General features: G+C 40.0%; 1 protein-coding gene across 5 annotated transcripts in view; it reads right to left on the bottom strand.

Moving 5' to 3' along the window:
* The window catches only part of TAB3 (TGF-beta activated kinase 1 and MAP3K7 binding protein 3), a 44,211-nt gene continuing 34,010 nt past the window's right edge, over positions 13,010–23,210 (bottom strand). For 4 of the 5 annotated variants that reach the window (XM_021408235.1, XM_021408246.1, XM_021408252.1 and 1 more), the window contains 2 exons: positions 22,668–22,751; positions 13,010–17,602 (listed from right to left, as the gene is read on the bottom strand). In XM_021408235.1, the coding sequence (XP_021263910.1) occupies positions 17,454–17,602; positions 22,668–22,751 (233 nt within the window). In that variant the 3' untranslated portion in view covers positions 13,010–17,453. Of the gene's footprint in view, positions 17,603–22,667; positions 22,752–23,210 lie in introns of those variants that run through there. The other variant, XR_002442100.1, reaches the window with a different exon arrangement.

Below are 23,210 nucleotides of genomic sequence, written 5' to 3'. Positions count from 1 at the left end.
ATTTGTGCTGCGGAAAAAAAAAAAAAAAAAAAAAAAGTATTGTTAAGAGAATTTAAAGTGTAAGCCTTCATGTTCCGTATTGTATTTACTAGAAATTCTGGGTGCATGAATGTGGTTAATTGGAGTGTGCTGGGAAAGGATAGTAGAGTGCCAAACCCTACCAGTGCCCAGCTGTACCTGGGAAGGTGCCACTGAATAGCTGCAGCTGCATCATGGGACTAAAGCAAGCCCAAATCAGCTGAATTCTATGATTCTGTGATTCTATTTTACATGGGACCTGCTGTGGAGTTCTTTCTACTTTATCTTTGGAGGAAATAATTACGCTTTTTCTTCTCCTTTTATCAGACAACTATTTGGTATTGCATATACTACTTTTTTTTCTTTTTCCCAGAAAATAGAGAAATGTTTATTTTTACAGGTTGATTTCTTATGACTTTTGAAAGATGTGATCATCTCTGTTTATCTTTCCTAGAAACATTAGGCCTTCAGGTAGGACTATTTAAACAATTATTATTTCTGATGGGAAGAAGAGGAAAAGAGATGGACCACTAAGTATTATCTATTCGCTTTTGTGACGTTCAGCCTTGTTCAAAATGCTTTGTCATTATGTTAATAGATAAAGTCACCTCCGTATTTCAGCACAAGTTCAGCTCATATTCTGTTGTGCCAGGATTTGTGTAATCAGTACCTTTCCCAAAGCTTACAGTCACTAGCAATCACAAATAGATTTAAAAGTATGTATTGAAATCTCTGGAAGATGCAGGCATGGAAATGCTTTTTCTCACTGAAAGTCATCTGAAGGGTGTACATGAGCTCTAAAGAGATCATTCCTTTAACGCTCTTCACTGATTCTCTATAATTCAAAAGTGTCATAGAATTGGAAATAAGAAATCTCACCAGTGTTAGAGCTGATTTATTCCATACATTGCTGTAAACTCAAATTAACTTCTCAACATAAAACTGTGTTTTCCAATCAAATATCTTTCCTGCACACTGAAATCTCTTCAAGTACTATAATCTGCATGTTTGAAGAAGGCATGTTGGGCCCCCTCTGAACACAGCAGTTAATGGATTCTCATCAGTATTCCTGTAAAGTATATTAAGGACTGTCGTAGGTCAGCAGTAGTAGCTGATAAGTGTTTTAAATCCATTAAGTTGATTTACGTTGTTTTGCGCAGTTACAATAAAATGAGAAATTCAGATATCATCTGATGACTTGAAAAACCAATGAAAGCTTGTCTCCAGCACCAGAGACCTTCCAGAGCTTGTCTCCAACTTCTCCAACACATCAAACAGCTCAAGGTCAGTTCTTTATGGCCGTGCCTAAATCTGTAACTGTTGGCACACAATTGCTGATGCCCTGGCTATCTGTGGGTTCTGCCATTGAGCTGATGTGCGTCTATGCAAGCTCAGCCTTCTTGTGGGGTACCCATGCCTGTACAGGCGGACGGTCAGGTGCCTGGCTGAATCAAGGCTATGACAGCAACTTCCTCTGCCTCTTTGCAGTGAGGAATGGCCTGAGTACAACTCTACTCTTGAGCTGCTTTCTCTGATGGCACATCATTCAGAGGTCTTAATTTTGCTTCTGGATTTGGTACTCTCTTCAATGCAGATTTTGTTGCAGACATGGTTTACACTTACAGCGGGTGTAGGGAAATCAGGGGATATAATAACATTTGAGGTTTCTGAGGTCTGTGTTAGTCACTATCTATACCTCACAGATTCATAAACACGTGAAAAGAGATTGCCATTCATTTCCTCCCCAGACACTAATTTGGGGCAGCAGCACTGAGGGTATGTCTGGTAGACATTTTGGAGGAAGGGAGCTCTCTTTTCCTTTGTAGCCAGGTTTTGAAACGTTGTCCTTGTAATTCATTCAGAGAACTTTTACCGAAAGCAGTTTTGTGCAGGTTATTTTTCAGCACGAAAAACACCGATGCGGTCTTGGTCCTGAAGCTGCAGCTGCGGAGCTGCAGTGTGGGCAGTGACTCAGCTCAAACGTACTAAGGGCAAACAACCTTTCTATGGCTCTTCAGCAGTGTTTAGGATTTCCAGTTTACCAATCTAAATTTCTTTCAAACTGGTAAGGACTGGTCAATGTATTCTATGTGTCCACAGAGAGAGTTTTATTTTCTTTTGCCTTAGTACAACATTAAAAATGCTGCGTTCTGTTTCTGTTTTTGTTATACTTTGATGTAGTTTCCAAGGCTTTTATCACCTACATTGAACACTTAATTTAGTAAGTTAACATGTACATCGTAAAGCATCTTATTCACATTATGCTGGCTCTCAGCAGAATGGCTTTTCCTAACTGCCTAGAAAGCTGATGCAGTTATTTATTAATACCATGACATGTTTACAATTATGTCCTTCACCAGCTGTTTAATAATTAGTACTAATAGTGAAGATTATATTCTGTTGTCAGTTTGATTTTGCTTTAAAGGACTAATTAAGAAAACAATGATGATGTTTTCTTGCATGGTGCCTGGGCTGGAGTTTCACCAAAACTACCCATAAGGGGCTTCTGTGGTTGTGCCCCTAACGTGGAGAGAGCAGTAGTGCTCAGCTGGCTGAGAGGGCTGGGAGAAGGTGATGGCTGCTGTGTCACTCCGATGGAGGCCAGGCGCATAGCTTCTCAAAAACTGTACTCTTGTTTTATTGGAGAAGTAATTGTTACCCTAGCTCAGGATTGCTGGAAAGCTGCGTTGTGGGAAAGGGAGAGGGAAACTTTCCTGGTATTCTGGACCAGTGTGGTTTTTAGGATGCAGAAGAATGTATCTGGGCACTTAGAGAAGTTTGAGCAGATGGTAATGCACCAACTGGTGATAACTGTTCCTGAGTGATGCTGTCACCGAGCCAGCGCTGCCCACCCACTGCCTTGGTGCTCTTAGCATACAAACATGGATGGAAACAAAGGAGGTTAACTTTAGATCCAGAAGGCCAGACACTTTTTTTTTTTTTTTACTGAATAGAAGAGACCATTACAGAGGGCACACAGGAATTGCTTCTAATGTTGTGTTAGAAACCCTCCTCCTGCTCCGGGATCTTTCTTCTAACTGCTGTCTCACTTATTTAGGGCCAGTTTGTATTTTTTAAGAGGTTCACCACGATGCAGAAAATTACAGAGCTGTAAAATTTAACACTTAAACATGCTTTTTGTTCCACGAAAAAGTAGATAAAACTATACAGTGTAGTATGTTTGGTCAAGCATACAAAGCTAGACTAAGAATTGTGGCTATAATACAATATTTGACTACAGCTGTTGGTATGTTTCTAATAGGTTCAACACTGTAATGCATTTCTTATTATTTTAACACATGAATGTATGCGAGTGCACAGCTCCCCTGGGACCAGCTACAAGTGTGCCATAAGCTGGGTTACCTGTTGTGCCTGTGCACACACACACAGCCCTCTGCCATGCCTAACAGCCTGCTTATCCATATGCTGCTGTCAGATGAAAACAGGACAGCTATTATTATACATCTTATGGATTGCACTACTAATTTTTCTTTATAGGTAGCTTGTCTTTGTTAAATTCACTAAATTAATTGCTGTTTAACAAAAACACAATAATTATGAAAATCAGAAGGCAAGAAACAATACCAAAACATTATGTGCCACAAGAAGTGCCTTGCACCATCATCGCTGCAGATTAATGTGTACTAGCTTATACAACAACATAGATGAACGCATATTAGATTGTAATTGCTTCCGTATCCATAGAAGTCATGCTCTCAGCTCCTTCTCCTTGCTCTCCAGCTCCTGGAAGGTGAGGGCCACCATTCCAACATGTGATAATGCAGCTGCTTTGTAGGACACGGTTGAAATCCTTGAATAGGGCTTTGTGATGAACCTGTTAGAAATACTGCAGTACTGCAAGGTGAGAACAAATGCAACATGATTGCTAAGAGGTACATACAGAAGGGCTATCTTGGCTTTCATCAGCACGCTAGCCCACTCAGACCTGAGAGGCAAAACTGAGTCATGCAAGTTTAGTGCTATTAGCACAGCTGCTGGCAGTGAAAAGAATCAGCATTGCACATTTGGTCACCATACTTTATTCAAAAAAAAAAAAAATCAAAAAAAAAAGGAGGAAAAAAATGCTAATGAGGTTTCCAGTGATGGCGTGAAATTTATAGCCTGTATCTCTTCTGACAGCATACATCACGTCTTCATCTGACATGGACTTTCCATTTCTGAATTTTCAGTTAGTAAAAAGCCAAAGACCACAGCATACAATCTACTAGACCGTCCCTCTGTGAGCTCAGCTTGTCTGCCATTTCATAGAATCATAGAATGGTTTGGGTTGGAAGGGACGTGTAAGATCATCTAGTTCCAACCCCCCCTGCTATAGGCAGGGACACCTCCCTCTAGACCAGGTTACTAAAAGCTCCATCCAGCCTGGCCTTGAATGCGTCCAGGGAGGGGGCATCCACAACCTTGCTGGGCAACCAGTTCCAGTGTCTCACCACCCTCACAGTAAAGAATTTCTTCCTAATATCTAGTCTAAATCTACCCTCTTCCAGTTTAAAACCATTTCCCCTCATCCAGTTGCTACATGCCCTCGTAAGAAGTCCCTCCCCGGCTTTCCTGTAGGCCCCCTTCAGGTACTGGAAGGCTGCTATAAGGCCCCCCTGGAGCCTTCTCTTCTCCAGGCTGAAGAGCCCCAGCTCTCTCAGCCTGTCCTAGCAGGGGAGCTGCTCCAGCCCTCTGATCATCTTCGTGCACCCCTCTTTCTGCAGGCTTAGATGCAACATGTGTATGAAGCATATGGCCTGAAAGCATTTTTCTTGCCTGTGGGTGACAGCTCAGCGTTAGCTCTGTTGGGCAGCAGTTCACTCTGCCTTATCCAGTAGGTGAGTTTCAGCACATCAGCTACTTACACTCTGCAATTAGTCAAACCTTTTTTTTTTAAAAAAAAAAAAAAAAAAGAGTTTACAAAGCCTGAGTTAACAATGTAGAATAATAAGCTTGCAGAGTGCAGTGCCTCTGAAGGGGAGCAAAGCAGGATGTACTTCTGACAGGTTCTTTTTATGTCTCCAGCATACAGCAGGTCTGGAGTGACAGAAGAGGCCTACAACACTGCTTAAAAATGAGAGGCAGGCAGATAACTGCTTTTTATTTTTCCAGAAGAGATAACAAAACAAGAAGATAGCCGTTTCTATTCTTCCCATTTTTCACAATAGATCTATAACTGAACTGAGCACAGAAAGAAATATCCTGCCTGAGGTGACTGTTCATACAGGAGGGCAATTGCAAGTAAAGGAGTTTGGTGTTTCATGCTGCTATTATCTCTTTGCTCTGACATGTTCAGGGGTAAACAATTCATTGTTACCACACCATAATAAGTGGTTGAATGTAAGATTTAGGTGACAACGAACACAAACCCAGCACCAGAAGTTAACCAAATGCTCCCACTATTTCCACCTCACTCTGCTCCCCAGTCACAGCCACTCCACTGAGTGCCAATCAGTCACAGCATTTCACTGCTACCATCCTTGAAGAAGCAGCCTACAATAACTGGAATATAAATTTGGTCTTAAGGTAGAATTCATCTCATTAGAAGGTGGTAGGTGGCTTGTTTTTCTACTTGCAAAGGGAAAGAGGCACTTTTGGGGTGAAATAAATGTTGTTTTACATGAGGCTGCTAACATAGGCTAAATGGATGCCACTCCTGCGCCTGCTCCTCTCCGTTTTATAAGAGGACCCTAAATGAGTAGCTCAGATGTAGACATCATATGTGCAGCTATCCAAGTTCAGGTGAGATAAATGTTACTCTTAACACTAGGTTTACTTAACTTAAACAAAGCAAGCAATACCATCCCCAGTTCTTCAGCTGCACATCCCCTCCTTACCTGTTGCTCTTCATTTTTCCATCTTCCCATTGTTCCCTCCCATGGAAAGGGCACAGCACTTCCTGCAGAGCCCAGCACGGTCTCCTGCCTGTGATCTGGGGAATGGGTGCTCAAATGGCCATTTCAGAAGGGACAGGACCTGGCAAAGAAGCTGCCATGTCCTAACACTTTGTTTCTGGAGCAGTACTGCAGACTGATCTTACCTGGCTTCGCAACCAGCTGTGGGGGCAGTAACCCCAGATGTACCTAACAGCCAAAGATGGTACAGTCCTGCAGCACCTGTCCAAACACAGTTTTTCTGGCAGTTGTCCATGGTTCTGTTCTGGTCCTTTTTCTACCTGTAAATGAGTTCTTATACATGAACCAATATGTTCATGAACGTATTGGGTGGTGACGCACTGGAGCGGGTTGCCCAGAGAGGTCGTGGATGCCCCGACCCTGGAGGCATTCAAGGCCAGGCTGGACGTGGCTCTGGGCAGCCTGGTCTACTGGCTGGCGACCCTGCACACAGCAGGGGGGTTGAAACTAGATGATCTTTGAGGTCCTTTTAAACCCAGGCCATTCTATGATAGGGACATGTTTAATGGGCATGGTGATGATGGGTCAGTGGTTTGACTAGATGTTCACAGTAGTCTTTTCCAACCTCAGTGATTCTATAGATCCTGTGGAGACTGGAAGGTATGCACTGCACCTTCATCACCACTTTGCATGAGAATACATCTGAAATATATTTTACCTCTTTGTAGGACGTTTACATTGTCCATGACTGAGAAACACAAAACACAAGCTATCAGAAAATTAATTTGGTTGCAGTCTGCACCCATTCAGGTAGGGGGAAACAAATGAAGAAAATACAGTTAAGATGACAAAAGAGAGATACAAAATAAGGCATTTAAATTGCAATTTATTGCAAATTAATATTAAAAGCATAAATATTGAAAAATTCTGTTGTGTGCAGCAACAGTCAACTCTAATTTTTTCAGCAGGTTTCTCCTTCCCTGTATTTTTGTTTAGTATGTAACCCATCAGCTCTGATCAGGAGGGGGATTTGTTAGTGCTGAGACAACAAGCAGCCCCACAGCTAGCAGCCTCACGGGGAGCAGAGTGGCAAGCTGCCAGAGCCCAGCACTCTCTCACCAGGCCTTTTCAGGCAGACCACACGAGGAGGGCTTAATGTTTCAATACTCAGTTTACCTGCTTGAAGGTATTTGATGAAACACAGGATCTTGATGTAGCAGAGAAATGTACTGAAATCACAACACAGCAATTGCAGCACAGACGAGTGACAACAGAAACACGATTCCCATCACTGATCTCTGTACGCTCATTGTCAGGATGTTGGGCATCCCTAATTGCCAGGAAGGAGCTGTGGCTTGGCGTAAAGCACAGGTCCCCAGATAGAGAACTTCTCATTGAACAGATTTGCTATCAGCAGAATTTGTGAGCCAGAGAAAGAGCAACGTGGTTATCTTTCACTTCCAGCTTTAAGGAACAGCGTTGAAAACTACTGGGAAACATTTATTCATCCCACATTTACTGCTGCAATAAACCCACTTTCATTTTCAAAGCCAAGTAACAGCATGTGGGAATTTCACACACTTGGTGATTTTTATAGCTCACGAAAACATCTGTATTTCCTCCTTTGGTGGATAGGTAATTTCTGTCACAACCAGAATACACTTAAACAGCTTAGCCTTATTTAACATGTCCTGCTATTACTCTGTTGTCAATGTTATCATTATGCCTCTTTCCCAAGTTTTATTTGCTGCGCTCTCCTGAGCTACTGCATCTTCCGAAGCGCATTTCCACTTCTGCGTTAACACCAGCCCCCTGGGGCTGCCAGACCCATAGCCTGGCAGAGATGAGGCGCAGTGCCTCCATGCCCCAGATCCACCCAAGGAAGGCCCGGTCTCTGCAGCAAGAGGCCAGGACAGCTGCATGTTTGCCTAGGAGTTCAGTCAGTGTTTCTGCATCCTTTCTAATGGGTACAGGCACCCTGGCTCTCCGTCAGGTGTGCACATACCGTGACAAGAGTCTCTATTCTCAGAGGGTGATAATTCTGTCCATAGAGGATGATGACTACGTACTTAGTGGGCAACAACTGTACCCAGAGAGTAGTGGTCAATGGCTCAGTGTCCAGATGAAAGTCAGTGATGAGTGGTACCCCTCAGGAGTCAGTACTGGGAGCAGTGCTGCTTAGTATCTCCATCGGTGACATCAGCAGTGGGATTGAGTGCACCCTCAGCAAGCTTATGTTTGACACCAAGCTGTGTGATGTGGTCGACACACTTAAGGGACAGGATGCCATCCAGAGAGACCTAGACAGGCTTGAGCAGTGGGCCCAGTGCAACTTCATGAGGTTCATCAAATCCAAGTGCAAGGTGTTGCACCTGGATCATGGCAACCCCCACTATCAGTACAAGCCAGGGGATGTAAGGATGGAGCACAGCTCTGCTGAAAAGAACCTGAGAGTACTGGTGGATGGCAAGCTGGACACAAACCAGCAGTGTGCCCTCACAGCTCAGAAAGCCAACTGTATTCTGAGCTGCATCCAAAGAAGTGCAGCCACCAGGGTGAGGGAGGTGACCCTGCCCCTCTACTCTGTGCTGGTGAGGCCTCACCTGGAGAACTGCATCCAGATGTGGAGTCCTCAGTACAGGAGAGACATGGACCTGTTGGAGCACATCTAGAGGAGGGCCATAAAAATGATCCAAGGGATGGATCAACTATCCTGTGAGGACAGGCTGAGAGAGCAGGGGCTGTTCAGCCCAGAGATGAGTAGGCTTCTGGCAGACCTAAGAGCAGCCTTTCAATATCTAAAGGGGAGCTATAAGAGGGAACAGGACAGACACTTTATCAGGGTCTGTGGTGATAGAACAAGAGGAAATGGTTTCAAACTAAAAGAGGGGAGATTGAGACTGGATGTAAGGAAAAGATTGTTGTTTTTTTTTTTTTTAATGGTAAGGGTGGTGAGGCACTGGAATGGGTTGCTCAGAGAGGTGGCTCCATCCCTGGAGACACTGAAATCCAGGCTGGACCAGGCTCTGAGCAACCTGATGTAGCTGTAGATGTCCCTGTTCGCTGCAGAGGAGTTGGACTAGATGACCTGGGATTTGGAACAGCCTCACAGAAACAGAATTCCTATGAAGGATTTATTAGAAAAACGAAACAGATAGTGTAAATAATCTTAAATGCCAGCAGTCTGCACCTCATTCTCACTGAAAGAAGAAAGTAATCTTTTTCAAACCATGGGACTAATTTGCCATCTAAGAAGGATACAGTAAAAAAAAAAAAAAAAGCACAGTAACACAGCTAACCTACTCTGCTTTTCTAAAGGATTGAACTGGGAGAGGGAACCACATATGTTCTAGATGAGTAGATGCTCATGCACCAGGATAAAAGCTGCATCAGGCATTACCACCAATGGAATAATGTCTCAGCATAACATTTCAATGGTGAAGAGTATTCTTCATGACAAATCCCGTATGCACGCAGCTGTTAAGCACTCAAATGCAGAGTTAGCAGATTAGGGTGACAGAAGTTCATAGTTAGTCTATCAGGACTTTTTCTGTTCTCAGTTACACAAGTATTGCTCACAAGGTGATCATGTGCACTGACAAGCGTTATAGACTTGGAAAGTGGAAATCTGGAAGATTTCTGAAATCCAGAAAACAAGATCAGTCAAGGACCATCAAATACCTGGGGAAACTGCTTAGTCAAAGAAGGATATGGTTTATCTTGGAGTAGAACTAGAGGGCAATGAACCATGAAACAAGATGGAACACTGCTGTGAACATCATATCGTGTTTGGTAAGTTTAATATTGCTACTACTCAAAATATAAAGAATCTTGTTATCAGTCTCTCGGAAAATCTGATGGTTGTCTGTTTTAATACTGTAATTAATGCATGAACAATTAGATGAGGACATTGTGCAGGCAGCTTATACAGCATTCTATTTAATCAAATTGTGATAAGGTCATAATATTCATTTAAAAAAATAAACTAATTTCATGTATTTGATGTCAGTTCTACAAGATAAGCAAACTTTGTCTGGCACCTGCTGTTGTACCTGACAATTCCTACCAGTAGCATTGGCCCAAGTTCCTTACAAAGTCTACAGAATAGTCAGTCAGTTTCTTAAACAGTTTCACTTAAGTAATGGTAAAGCCTGAAGCAAGTTTCAAAAAAAATACTTGTAAGGATTTCCCTTAGAGATTTGTAAGTTATTTTTTTTTGTTCCTTCCATGTGGTACAGCAGTGACCTGAGGTATCAGTAACTGCAAAGAGTATCAGTGCACACTCACTGCCTACTCTCTGTAGCTTTGAAATTCTCAGTTTGTCAAAGGTAATGATCAGCAACAGATTCATGGTTATATTCCACTATCAGTCACAATAAAAAAGAAAAAAAGGAAAGAAAAAGAACATCCATTTGGCTTAAGAATGACTGTAAGAGGTACAAATGCAAGGAAGTTAAAACCAGTTACTTGGAGCAGCAACTAAGCCAGTCAGTAAGGCCTCCATACCTGCGGTGATGAAAGATGACTGATGCCTTTCACTGAACAGGTGTTCATCCTGGTGAAAGCAAAGTCTATACAGATATCTAGCTAGAGAAAAGGACTCACAAATCATCATAAAGACACAAAGGTTCCTCAGACTCTGCTTACTTCAAAGCTATGCATTCATCTGAAGTTCGGAGTGTTATCCCCTACCTGCAGGATGGGACATAGAGCTACTATCCATGGATCCAGACCCCAGGCATGGTCACTCTCATTAGCACTGAAGCACTCCCCCAAGCACACTGTACTCTGTAGAGACCCATTTACATTGCCAAAGGTAACTTGAGCTTTGCTAAGAATTGAATGAAATTAGAGAAGGAGATTTAAGGGGAGATATATTCCATAATATTCCCTAATGCCAGCAATTTGCAAGGCTGGTTCAGGACACTTCAGAACAAATCAGTAAAGGAGGCCATGAGAGCTTATGATGAACACTCACCAGGTTGTGACTTATGCCTTGATGTAGGGCAGCTTTGGGTGGTTCAAGTCCTTGACTCCCAAGCAGCTCCAAAACTGCCCCTTCTTCGAGGGTGAGGAAGCAACGTGCTTTGTGGCTGAGAATTTCCTCAGTCAAATAGTGCTACTCTGCTATTTCTCCTAGTTTCCATGGAGGCTTTACTTTCAGAGTGACCTATGTACATGGCTGCTCGATGCTTCCCGAAGGCACTGTACATGTCATTTCAGCCAATGAGTCAGCCACCAGCAGCTGCAGGCACACTGCGACCCTGCACCTTTGCAACTGAACACCAGATTTTGGTACTAATTGTTAAAAGCATATTACATATAACAGCAACACACACACACACACACACACACACAAAAACCACCTAGGTCCACATCCCTCAACTTTTCTCAAAACACTTTTGAAAACCATTAAGCCTTCAGTCAAAAATCAAGTGTCACCTGTATTACAAGCCTTAAAGGGTTTTTGGCTTTGTTTCTAAAAGCAGTAATATATTTGCTTTTGTTTTTAAAAGCAAACCTATCGAAGAAGCCTTTGCTGACTTCAACAGGGTCGTTATGGTGTGAAAATAAGGGATAATTAAACTGTCAAAATCTTCAAAGCTGAACCTGTGAAATTACCAAATACTTCAACTGTTTTAAGTCGCAAAATAAATTATCTGGAAATAAATTATCTTCAGAGTGTTTTGATGAATGACTACTGTTCGCAAGAAAGAATATTCTGTAAAACAAACGTCACTTCTGCAAGATTTTACTGGTCTGACCCATTTTTTACTGCCAATCTAAAAATTAACGTAGCCCTTTCTCAAACAACTTCAAAGGGTTTCTACAAAGTTTTAGGTAACCTGTTTAATATACATTAATTTGAGTCCAGTTCTTAAATGAAATTGTTATCTAAGCTTCCTCCTTCTAAGAAGTGTATTTACAATCACACAGTATGCAATTAAAGAAAACATGTTACTTACCCAGCATTATGAATCGCCTGGAAAAGCACTCTTCTAGAACTGCCATTTAATTCCTGGAAGATGTACCACATCACAGTAGAAATCATCTCTCTAAACTTCACAGGTTTAAGACATGATAGAGTACTGTCAAAACCAAGCAATGCTTATGAATAAAACAAATAGCTTTATATAAGGACACCTCAGTGGAAAAAAAATTAGTTGGCAGTGTTTGTTGTTAGATTTACGTCTTTCAGTGTGGACTTTTCTCTGTTTATATTAGCAGAGTATGCTATATTGCACACTTTAAAGGTACCTTAGCATTTTAAAACCTTTAAATAAATAAAAAATGAATATTTCAATTGCAGTGATTTCTAAAGTTAAAGAATTGAATGCTTGATTAAAATACAAACCTAACTTGATATGTCTACAGAAGTCAATTCAGTTTAGCAACAGGAACGCACAATTACATTCTTACACACTTGCTGACAAAAGATCCAATGTAAAAGTGGGTTTGTTAGACCACAATACATTTAATGACTGAAATTGAATGTGAATAAAAATACAGCTGTAATACAGCTACAGAGCTTTCAACTTTTATGGCACAGTGAACTGTTACTATGAAGGTAATGAAGAATACATATTAATAAATTGGTATGCAGACAATTTGTTTTAATGCTACTCAACTTCTCTGCTCTGCCACAAAGCAGTGCCTTTCTCTTAGAGGTTGTAGCGGAAGACAGATTTTCGTTATCATATACTCAGTACTGCCTAGGATAAGCTGGAACGCCCGTAATCAAAAGTGCAAACAAAAGGTGATTATCTGCTATAAGTGTATAAAGCTATTCCTTTAAAAACAATGCTCCATTCAAAAACAAGAAAAAAAGTTATCAACACAGAACATCCTGTGTCCTGTTTCTACACCAGAAGCTGCACAGAATGCTCATCATCTCCATGGGACTCCGGCTAATACAGCCTGATGACATCCACAGAAACAGGATCTGGACCTCAGTTCAATACTCAGCCATTGCCTGGTGAGAATCACGTTGACCACAAAAAGAAAATCCCCACCCCCTGAAAGAAATCTGCCATAGCTGCAGGAACAAGCGGAAGACTAGAGACAATTTGACGATGAAAGCAAAAAGGCTGTATTTTTAAATCTTTCCTACTACATACAAGAACAAATGCAGGATGTGACGTTTGCTTAGTTTTATTAATTTATTTTGCAGGAATCTGCAACTCGGAGTATGCACTTTCTGGAGGTACCATGCATGCATAGCCTCTGAATGCCTTTATACAATTTCATCTCTTAGTAATAAGTTCATTCACAGCATACACAAATCTAGAATGTAGACACCATATATACAGGATTAAACAAGATCGTGTCTTCTTGTTTTAATGAAAAAAATTTAACAGGGTTTCACACAGCAGGAAATATGGATTAGATACACTGGTGCCACCATAAATAAATAAATTCCAAGAACACAATTTTTTAAAATCGTTTCAAAGGTTCTGAAAGTCCAGGATTATAATATTGCATTAACTCCACTGACTTATGATTATTCAAAACCAATAAAATAGTCGCATTAATATGTATGGACATAAACAGCAATGAAAGCCCCAAACTGAAGAATCTGGCAAAATTCAGTCATGGCCAGCTTCAAATAACGCTGACATTCTGAAACAAAACAAACGCAGCAGCACATAGAAACAGTACTGACTATGAGATGTGTCATTGTGCACGTCTTCTTTCTTTACGGGATGGAGAGTCATTGTAATATACAGCACATAACTTCTATTGTGCCAAAGAAGCTGATGAATTGTTTATGTCCAACTGTCCACTTCTTGTCAGGATAGACATTTTCACATTCTAGGGTGTATCACTGGATTTTAAATTGCAACTATCATCCTGATGACAGGATTCTCACATTCTTTTTTTAAACATTCGGTTTTGTTTTCATTTTTTCCTGTCTCCATTTCAACTCAAGTATCTTTATTTCGGTTTCAAGGGGTTTTTACAATCAATTTAAAATGTAAAAGTATTTAGAAATGGAAAGGAGAGATGTATAACTGGGAGAGATAAAGTAACTGAAAGGGTATTTTTAAAAATGTGATTTAGTAGCATAACATATTCGGAAAGTACTGAGACCAGCTCTTTTAAGAATTATTACACCTTTTCACCACACCTCCCAGATTTCAAGAGAAACACACACATACCACAGACACACAGATACACAATTCAATCTGATCTAAGACTACATTTTACAAAGTACTTCCTTTTGCTTGACTTCCCACCCCTTTCCTCTTCAACCAAACAAGACTAATAATTACGTTCAATTAAAAGTAGATTGAAAGTTCAGAATTTTTTTGGTTTACTATACTCTGAATCATTTTCCACAAGCCCCACTCTAAATAAACTTTTAAAGAACTACAGTAGTATTCTATAAGTATAGGGATTTCATCTTAATAGCACAGTAAATATAAAATTAGCTTTATAAAATTTCACTGAACGGTGAAATCACTTCCAATATTTGAATGTCCAAGTCAGTTACAAACTCTATCAATCTAGTAACATGTTTGAGGGAGAGCTCCATCATTAAGGATAAAAAAGAAAATACAAGTAGTGCATTAACTCAACACAATGGCATCAGCATCCCACCATTCACGCATACACACAATACAATACAGTGCATTTTTATATGCCAGCCGACATCAGGGTTTTATGTGCATTCAATAAATATTATACAAACCAACCTTTTTTTTTTTTGGCATAATCTACAATTCATTTCGGGTGTGAACAGCATCACCTGCTTTTTGAAGGAAAATGAATCATCATTCAAAATACAATTTACATTCTAAGAAACTAAAAATATTTAAGCACCATGTAAAGTTTTCACTATTAACGTATTTCCGAGGGCATTTACAAGTAAAGGAATACAATGGAGGGTTTTCCCTGTTTGTTTGTTTTTTTTTTTTGTACAAACAACAAATGAGAGTAAGTGAATGACTGGAGTAAAACTGTTGGTACAATGGAATTCACTTCCATTTTAATGGCACTCAGTCTTCCAAAAAGTATCTTGGCAAATAAAAGGCAGCCTTTTTTTCTTCAGGTGCAGCTGTGGCTAAGACTTAACAGGTCTCTGTTAACACCAGAAACTATGCACTTAAGGTTATTACAGTTCAGGGAATTACTGGACTGCATGCATTTTTATTTTTAATGAAAAGTAGCATCTATTCTGTCTGAAAATGACAACTATTATAACGATGCACAACACCTACTCTCATTTGCTGACTGCCATTTTAATTGCTGTCATTTTGTATTCCAGCAAACAAATGCTTCTAGAATTTCAAGAGAAGTACAAATGAATAGAAAATTGAAATAATACAAAGGCAAAGGCATCATGATAGAAAAGTCATGAAGTTGCCCGTATTGTTCTGAGTAATTCATTATACAGCCAGTAGCAGCATTGGTATTGCTTATCCTAGGTATAATGCTTCTGCTCATCTGTTTTCTCATTATCAGTTTTGTCAACATGTCCACTTACACAAACACAATCAATAGTTGTTTTCTAACTTTATGTGGACAGCGATTCTCCCTCACATGATGAGCTCCTCGCATAGCATAAAAGAGAAGGAGGGAGGGGAGAGAAATTATCTTTGATGCCTCTGACTTTGTTTTGCTCATCAGTGGTGCACACTGACTGCTGAAGTTCTCTTAGCTTATTTAAAATCATGCTGAAGATTTAATTAGTGCAAGAACATACTGAAAAATGCCAGATCAAATACTGGTTCCTCATCTAAGGTCACAGTTTATTTTTACCATCATCTTTATAAACTGCAGGGAGAGAAGACACCAGATTGAGCAACGAAATCGAGATAAATTTTCCTCCACCCACTTCTTACAAGCGCTGCCTGCTTTTAAATAAGGATTCAGACACATGATTGTTCTACCACAGCTTAAAATGCTATCACGCATCAAATGAATTGTGGTAATTGATCACATGGATAGGGTTGCCATGAGTTAAGAACAATTTACAATGAAATAGTTTGAATCTCTCCTGGTGAGGTTTAGCTAGCATGTTTGGCCTCACAGTCGTGAAGTCAATTACTGCAACTCAGCTGACGCGCCTGGTTTCATCTCTGATTCTTGACAAAGTTACACCATAAAACTCAAATGCACTGTACGGGCTTCTGAATGGTACACAAAACATCCTACTGCATCGCGGTTCTGAAACACAATCATTCAGCTGCCCAAAGCCAAGTTCAATTCCAAAAATAATGAGTGCTTTATTACAGCAATCTGAAGCATTCAGACAAACTGAAAATCACCTTTATAATACAATATATCGTATGCATGGAAGTACCAGTATGATTTTCAGCTGCAAATCTTGTGTTCTTCAACCTACGGCAAATATTTCCTGATCAAAATAAAAAGAATGCAGTGTGTAATTTTTTTCAAGATCTGCCATCTGCTACTTTATACAGGCTGGTTTATTAACAATGTGCAAATAAACCTGAACTGAAGAGCTAATTGATTATTTTTCAGCTAACTTTGAACTGGGGCACAAGGTACCTTCTGTGCTGTAAACATTTTGAATTCTTCATAAATTGGAAGCTGAAAAAGCCTAAGAAACTGGGTACAAGCACTTCTCATACATAATCATGGCTGAGCTCAAGTCTTTCAAACCAAATCTGGAGTGGTCTGTGTTTGGCATATGTCACTGTGCTGCTACAGCACAGTCTTAGGAAATCGTTGTATATAAAAGCATACTTTTTGCTTTTAAACACAATGGCCTAATGAAAGCATGCAGTAGTATTTTCATCCATAATATGGTAGAATTCATTCTTTGTTTATTACCAGTGTTGACACAGCCAGGTGAGCACTGTACAAGCAAAAGGGATTGTAAAAAATTACCTCTGATTTAAACTCTCTGTAGCACTCACACAGTATCTCATCTAGTCACCTTAGGTCACTATTTCAAACAGTAATTTTTTGTAGACATAAATTACCCTGAAAAAAGCAGCAATTACAAAAAAAACAACAAGGAGAGGGGTATTTTTATGTTTTTTTCCCCTCCTCTTTCTATACATTGAAAAATTTATGGTTGCATTTACCTGTCTTCTTTTTCATTAGCTTACAATCTAGAAGCACAGGGAGCCTTTGTTTTCCAGCTAGCTGTAGCCAGGTTAAATCAACTCTGGCTCTTCAGTTTTTTGGGTTCAGTGTAACATTTCACACCATTACTAAGAGTCCTATAACTTGATTTTTTTTTAAATTATTTTTTATTTTTATTTTTTAAGAGCTACTAAGCCGTAACTGTAACCACAGGACTAAACACCAGTAGTTATTTGCTTTCCTGCATACATTCTTCCTGAAATTAATCCTTTTACATTTTCAGGTTTTGTTTTCTGCTTTGCTCACCGTAATAGGATAAGAAAGAATTTCACCCTTATTTCTTTTTTCATGTGTCACAAAGCAGAAACATCTTAACGCATTTCCCCCACCCCTTTGCAATATGAAGATTGTAGACTGGCAAAGGCCGGGCAAATGGACTGAAAGGTTCCCCATGTTTCCTTCTCCTACAGCTGTCGGCTTGAGAGCCTGTTTTCAACCCAATGCAGCCCCCTTTCTTGATTTTCAAGTGTATCGTGGCATTTCACACTGCTCACAGCGATTTAGTGCTGGGTGATTTAGAAAGGTGCAGCTATCACAATTCCATGGAGCCCCTTCAAAGTCTTCATCTCTTGGCTGAGTCCGTACAGTCTGTTTGGAATTGTTTGGATGTTCTAAAAAAAAAAAAAAGAAAAAAAGGAAAGGAAAAATTCTTTTTTCTTATTTTAGAAGAGAAGGAGGATGGGTAATTTTTCTACACAGGCAATGCTATTTTTTTTTCCTATAGCACACCTAAACCAGTTTGTGAAATCTCATTATTTTAAGTATTTTACTTCTGTAAAGAGTCACTTAACCATACTACATTAAAAACAAAAACAAGTCACTACTGTTAGGTCCCTGATACTGCTAAGGGTTTAATAGCTTAAAACGTAATTAATTAAGTTTCTTACTAGCACTACAACATCATCCTGTTAAGAACGACCTGATTTCTATGCAAGTCTTCTACCACATTCTAAATTCCAATAACATTACTTTTATGTGAAGTGAAAGACAACTTTAAATCAGTTCCTTCAAACAGCTTGACAAACAATATACTTTCTATGCATCTTCTAGCATTTATCCAGGAGGAAGAACATGCAATATAAAAATAAAATGACACGCCTACATCAAAACAAGATGATTGCTTTTTGTTCACAGAATCACAGAACAGTTGAGGTTGGAAGGGAACTTTAGAGGTCATCTGCTCCAGTGCCATGCTCAAGAGTGCACACGTAGAACAGGTTGCTCAAGACCATGTTCAGGCAGCTTTTGAAGATCTCTGAGGAAGGAGATTCCACAGCCTCTCTCTGGGCAATCTATGCCAGTATTCAGTCACTCACAGTGACAGACTGTTTCCTAGTGTTTAGATGGAACGCTGCCTCTTGTCTCGGCACTTGGCACCATGGAGCCTAGCTCTGCTTTTGCACTCTCCTGTTAGGTATTTATAGACACTGAAATCCCCCTGAGCGTCCTCTTCTCCGCACTGAACAGACTCAGCTCTCTCAATCTCTCCTCATGGGAGAGGTGCTCCAGTCAGTTTTGATCATATTCACAGCCTTACATGGCACTCCTTCCAGTATTTTTGTCTCTCTTCTACTGGGGAGCCCGAAACTGGTCACAGTACTCCAGGTACAAACTCAGCAGTGCTGAGCAGAGGGGAAGGATCATCTGTCTTGACCTGCTGGTAAAACTTTGCCTGAAACAGTCAAGAGTACTGCTAGCTTTCTCTGATGCATAGGCATATTGCTGACTCATATTCAACATGGTGTCCCCACCCACACACCCAGAGTCTTTTCTGACAAGTTGATTTGCAGCTGGGCAGTCCCTAGCCTGTACTGCTGCATAGGGTTGTTCCTCCCCAGTGCAGGGCTTGGAACTTCTTGTTGAACTTCATTGGATTCTCGTCAGTCCATTTCTCCAGTCTGTCCAGCCCCTCTGGATGGCTATGTGGTCTTCTGATGAATCAGCCACTCCTCCCAATTTCACATCACATGCAAATTTAGGGAGGTTGCACTCTACAACACTATTTAGATCATTAATGAAGTTGCTATAAGGACTGCACTAAATATTGGCCCCTGGAGTATTCCTCTTGTCACTTCTCTTCAACTAGGTGTCACGGATCTGATCACTGCCCTCTTGTCCTGGCCCTTTAGCAAGTTTTCAATCCACTCCACTGTCTCCTCAGCCAGCCCGTACTTCATCAGCAACTCTACAAGGATCTTATGAGAGGGGCACTGTTAAAGGTCTTATTAAATCCAGGAAGACAATATTCACTGCTCTCACATCACCTATCAAGCTGGTCATTTTATTATAGAAGCTTATCAGGCTAGACAGGCATGACTTCCCCTCGGTTAACCCATGCTGACCACTTCTGATTATTTTCTTGTCTTTCAAGGGCCTGAAAAGGGTCTCCAAAATGAGCTGTTCCATCACTTTCTGAAGGATTGAGGCCTGTAGTTCCTGAGTCTTCCTTCTTTCCCCTCATGAAGACAGGAATTATATTTGCTTTCCTCCAGTCTTTAGGCACTTCTCTGAGTTGCCATGATCCATCAAAGATCATACAGAGCAACCCCACAGTCAAATCTGCCAGCTTCCTCAGCATTAGCAGGTGAATTCTGTCAGGGTACGGGCACTTAGGAATGTTTAGTATGCTTAAGCACTCCCTGACCAGGCCCATTCCACCAACACTACTTCCTTCATTGTTCCAGCCTTTCCTCCTGCTCTCAGCAGCCTGGCATTCTTGAAGGCTAGTCTTGCTGGTAAAGACTGCGACACAGAACACATTCAGTACCTCAGCATTTTCTCTGTCTTGTGTAATCAGCTCTTCTGTTTCATTCAGGAGAGTTCACATTTTCCACAGTCTTCCTTTTGTCACTGATGTAGACTTTTCCAAGGCCAGGCTGGACGGGACCTTGAGCAACCTGGTCTAGTGGAAGATGTCCCTGCCCATGACAGGGGTTTGGAGCCAGATAATCTTTAAGGTCCCTTCCAACCGAAACCATTCTAGCCAATCTACGTACATGCAGAAGCCCTTCTTGTTGCCCCTGGCATCCCTGGCCAGATTCAATTCCATTTGGGCTTTAGCTTTACTAACTCCATCCCTGGATAGTGTCTCTATTCCTCCATGGTTACCTGTCCTTGCTTCCATCCTCTGAATGCTTACATTTTGTGTTCAAGTTTGGCCAGTTCCTTGATCACCCAGGCAGGCCTCCAGGCAATTTTGCCTCACTCCTTTGCTGGAAAGCATCGCTCATGAACTTGGGAGAGGTGATCCTTGAATAATTAAACTAGCTTTCTTGGACTCCATGGCCTTATCCCACAGGATTCTACTAAGCAGATCCTTGACAAAGCCAAATGACTCTCTTATGGCTTTCCAGCAGGGATGTGCATGTGCTAAGCAGTGCTTAAATCTGTTTTCCTTCATAAACATCAGTACATATGAATACATGTATGATTACACATTAGATTTTAACCTGTAGAAAGAACTGAGAAAGGTTTTCTGATGTCTCCTACCAACACTTCAAGACCTCAGGCTATCTCAGGTGAAAAAAAAAAAACAACACAAACCTTCTAAGATGTGGAAACCCAACATTTTACAAAATGTTAATATTCCAAACAATGTTAGAATTACTTAGAAGATAAAGGTTAAGGTATCCATCTGCTAAACAGACATTAACAGATAAAAAACAAACAAACAACAACTTATGTTGTAAAAAAAAAAAAAGCACTGCAATTTGTGATTCAAAGTGCACACATTGCTCAATATCATCTGCTCAGAAATCTAATAGATGGCTGACAACAATGTTAGTGCAAGTAACACCTAGGTTTGTTTACAAAGACATACTTAAAGAGGAGAGAGAAAAAAAGTACCCTCCTTGCTAAAATATAAGCCCTATCCAGTCCAGATGCAGTATAATAATATTAGCAGTGTGTGGCCTAAACAAATTCTTGCTAAGCAAGCAGATCGTGTGGGCAGAAGACTGCATTCATGTTGACTAGCGAGCTTGAAGCACAGAGCAGAACCTTGTCTGCCCACACCTGCCTGTCTATCCACACCTTAATAACTGAATATTAAGGAAATCGGGTTTTCTAGGAAAAAATGAATGTAACAGATCTATGATAAAAGCTGAGCTCAAAATACAAAATACCAACCCTAACACACATCTCTATCAAGTTGACAGACAAAATCTGGAAGCTACTCTTCAGTTACACAAATTCTGACATGATACTGTTTCTAATTGTCAGTAAAATCATTTATTTCATGCAAGTCTTGCACACTGTTTTGCTTAGAAATAATAAATAGACTAGTGTAACTAACAGCATCTTGCTAAACATCACTAAGTATCTTGAATCAACCACACGATCACTGTAATTTAACATGAATGCAAGTAGCTGCTTTTGTGCCACTGCTCATCCGATGCTCCATCTGTCTTTACTGTGCACTAGCACTTGAGCAGGGAACATACCCTAATGTTTTTTTTTTAAACTGATATAGAGGTGAGCAGTAGTTCTAAGCCTTTTACATTTCCACAGGCATTTTAGAACATCAAAGGGAAAAATACTTGGTTCAGAAGAGGGAGAGAAAGAAGCGTGTACTAGCAACTAGATTATTTATTGTTATCATTATTATTAAAAATTAAATTTGGATTTTCAAGCAGAGTATAGAACTACTATATCAGAAAAGTAAGTTTTTCCACTAGTAATTTTAGTACACACTATCTGCATTAAGAGGAGACAGTATTAGAAGTTCATCGCACAGCATTTTCAGAGAAAAGCACACAGCACAGAATCCTGGATAAGCTTTTGGTGGTAAGGTATAAAGTATTTAAAAACATTTGAAATTAATTCTTTCAACAGATATCAAGAGCTAATTGAGAGAAAAAAAAAAAACAACCAACAAACAAAAATAGCCAAACACCTGAGCGAAAAAATAACTGAGACAAAAGGTAGGATTCTGCTCCAAAGTGACCCCATATATACTCAAGTCCAGAGTGCTACTGAGCTATGCAGCCACTAGGTGTCTACTCAGGGTGAGCTAAACCACTCTGAGATGTACTGACTGAATTTTCACAAAACTAAGACTGAATATGCAGCTCCTGTGTGCACATAAAACTCAAGTCCTAAGGTGGATAGAAATCCTATATGCTCTTCAATTAGTACAGAAAATTTCTGAGACCAATAATGAACCCATACAAGTGGGACACCACAGAGTCATGTAAGAAAACTTATTTCATCATAGTCCTTAAATTATCTGAGGCCCTTTGCAGCACTAAAGAACACAAACTTCAGGGTTACTACTGTGAAACTCATATTCTAAACACAAAATTAAAGCATAGCTGGGCAAGTTAAAGTACAATTAAAAGTACAAGTGTGAATTTTAAGAAGTTAAACTATTAAATTCTAAAACATGTATCAGAAGACAGCTAGAAAGAACTCCTGATGTAGAAGTTTTAATCTAAAGGTATTTATTAAAAATGTAATTAGGAAGCTCCAGCTAAAAAGTTATGAGTTGGTCCAACTCCGTTTCTAGTAGTGAATATCAGTATCTACAAACAGCATAGTAACAGAATTCGCACTGGAAACGATCTACCTGATTACGGCAGTTATATAAACGAGGTATGGCTTCTTCTATATAAAAAAAAAATTAAAACACCTTTCTCAATGCAGATAAGGCAAGTTGATGTTTGCTTTTTCACCTACCCTTTTTATATGGCTTTGGTGGCACAACAGGACCAGGCTCTATGTTATCGTAGAAGTTACATGTGGCTTTCGGATCAAAGTTCCCTGTCAGAAAAGATAAGTAAGAAAGCATAATTTAAACGTCACGTGCCTAACCGCTGACATGAATATCCAGAGTCTTCAGATTTTACACATCTTTTTACTATTAAGTTTTATTTTAGCTTTCTCCCCAAGAGTCTTTCGCCACGTATTTTCAGTTTTGTGTTGATTCTACTAATTTTTAGCAAGCTAATCCCATACTGAACGATTAACTCCAGTTCAACATTCTGCGATGTTTAAAAAACCTGGGAAATCTCAGATCTTCCGTATGATAGTCTTACTTAAAAAAGAGAGAAAAAAAATGGAGGACTGTGCGTTTTTGATCTATTTGATTGTATTTATGTCAAGGTTTGATAACAGAAAGGATTTTAAATATCTAATTAGAATTGCCAACTTCTTGGTGGCTACCTATGTTTCTGATTTGTATCACCTTGTCAGAGGTAAATAAAAAAAAATTAAGTAAAG

Source organism: Numida meleagris, chromosome 1, assembly GCF_002078875.1.
Source record: "Numida meleagris isolate 19003 breed g44 Domestic line chromosome 1, NumMel1.0, whole genome shotgun sequence".
Classification (NCBI taxonomy): domain Eukaryota; kingdom Metazoa; phylum Chordata; class Aves; order Galliformes; family Numididae; genus Numida; species Numida meleagris.
This window is presented reverse-complemented; position numbering and strand designations above follow the sequence as displayed.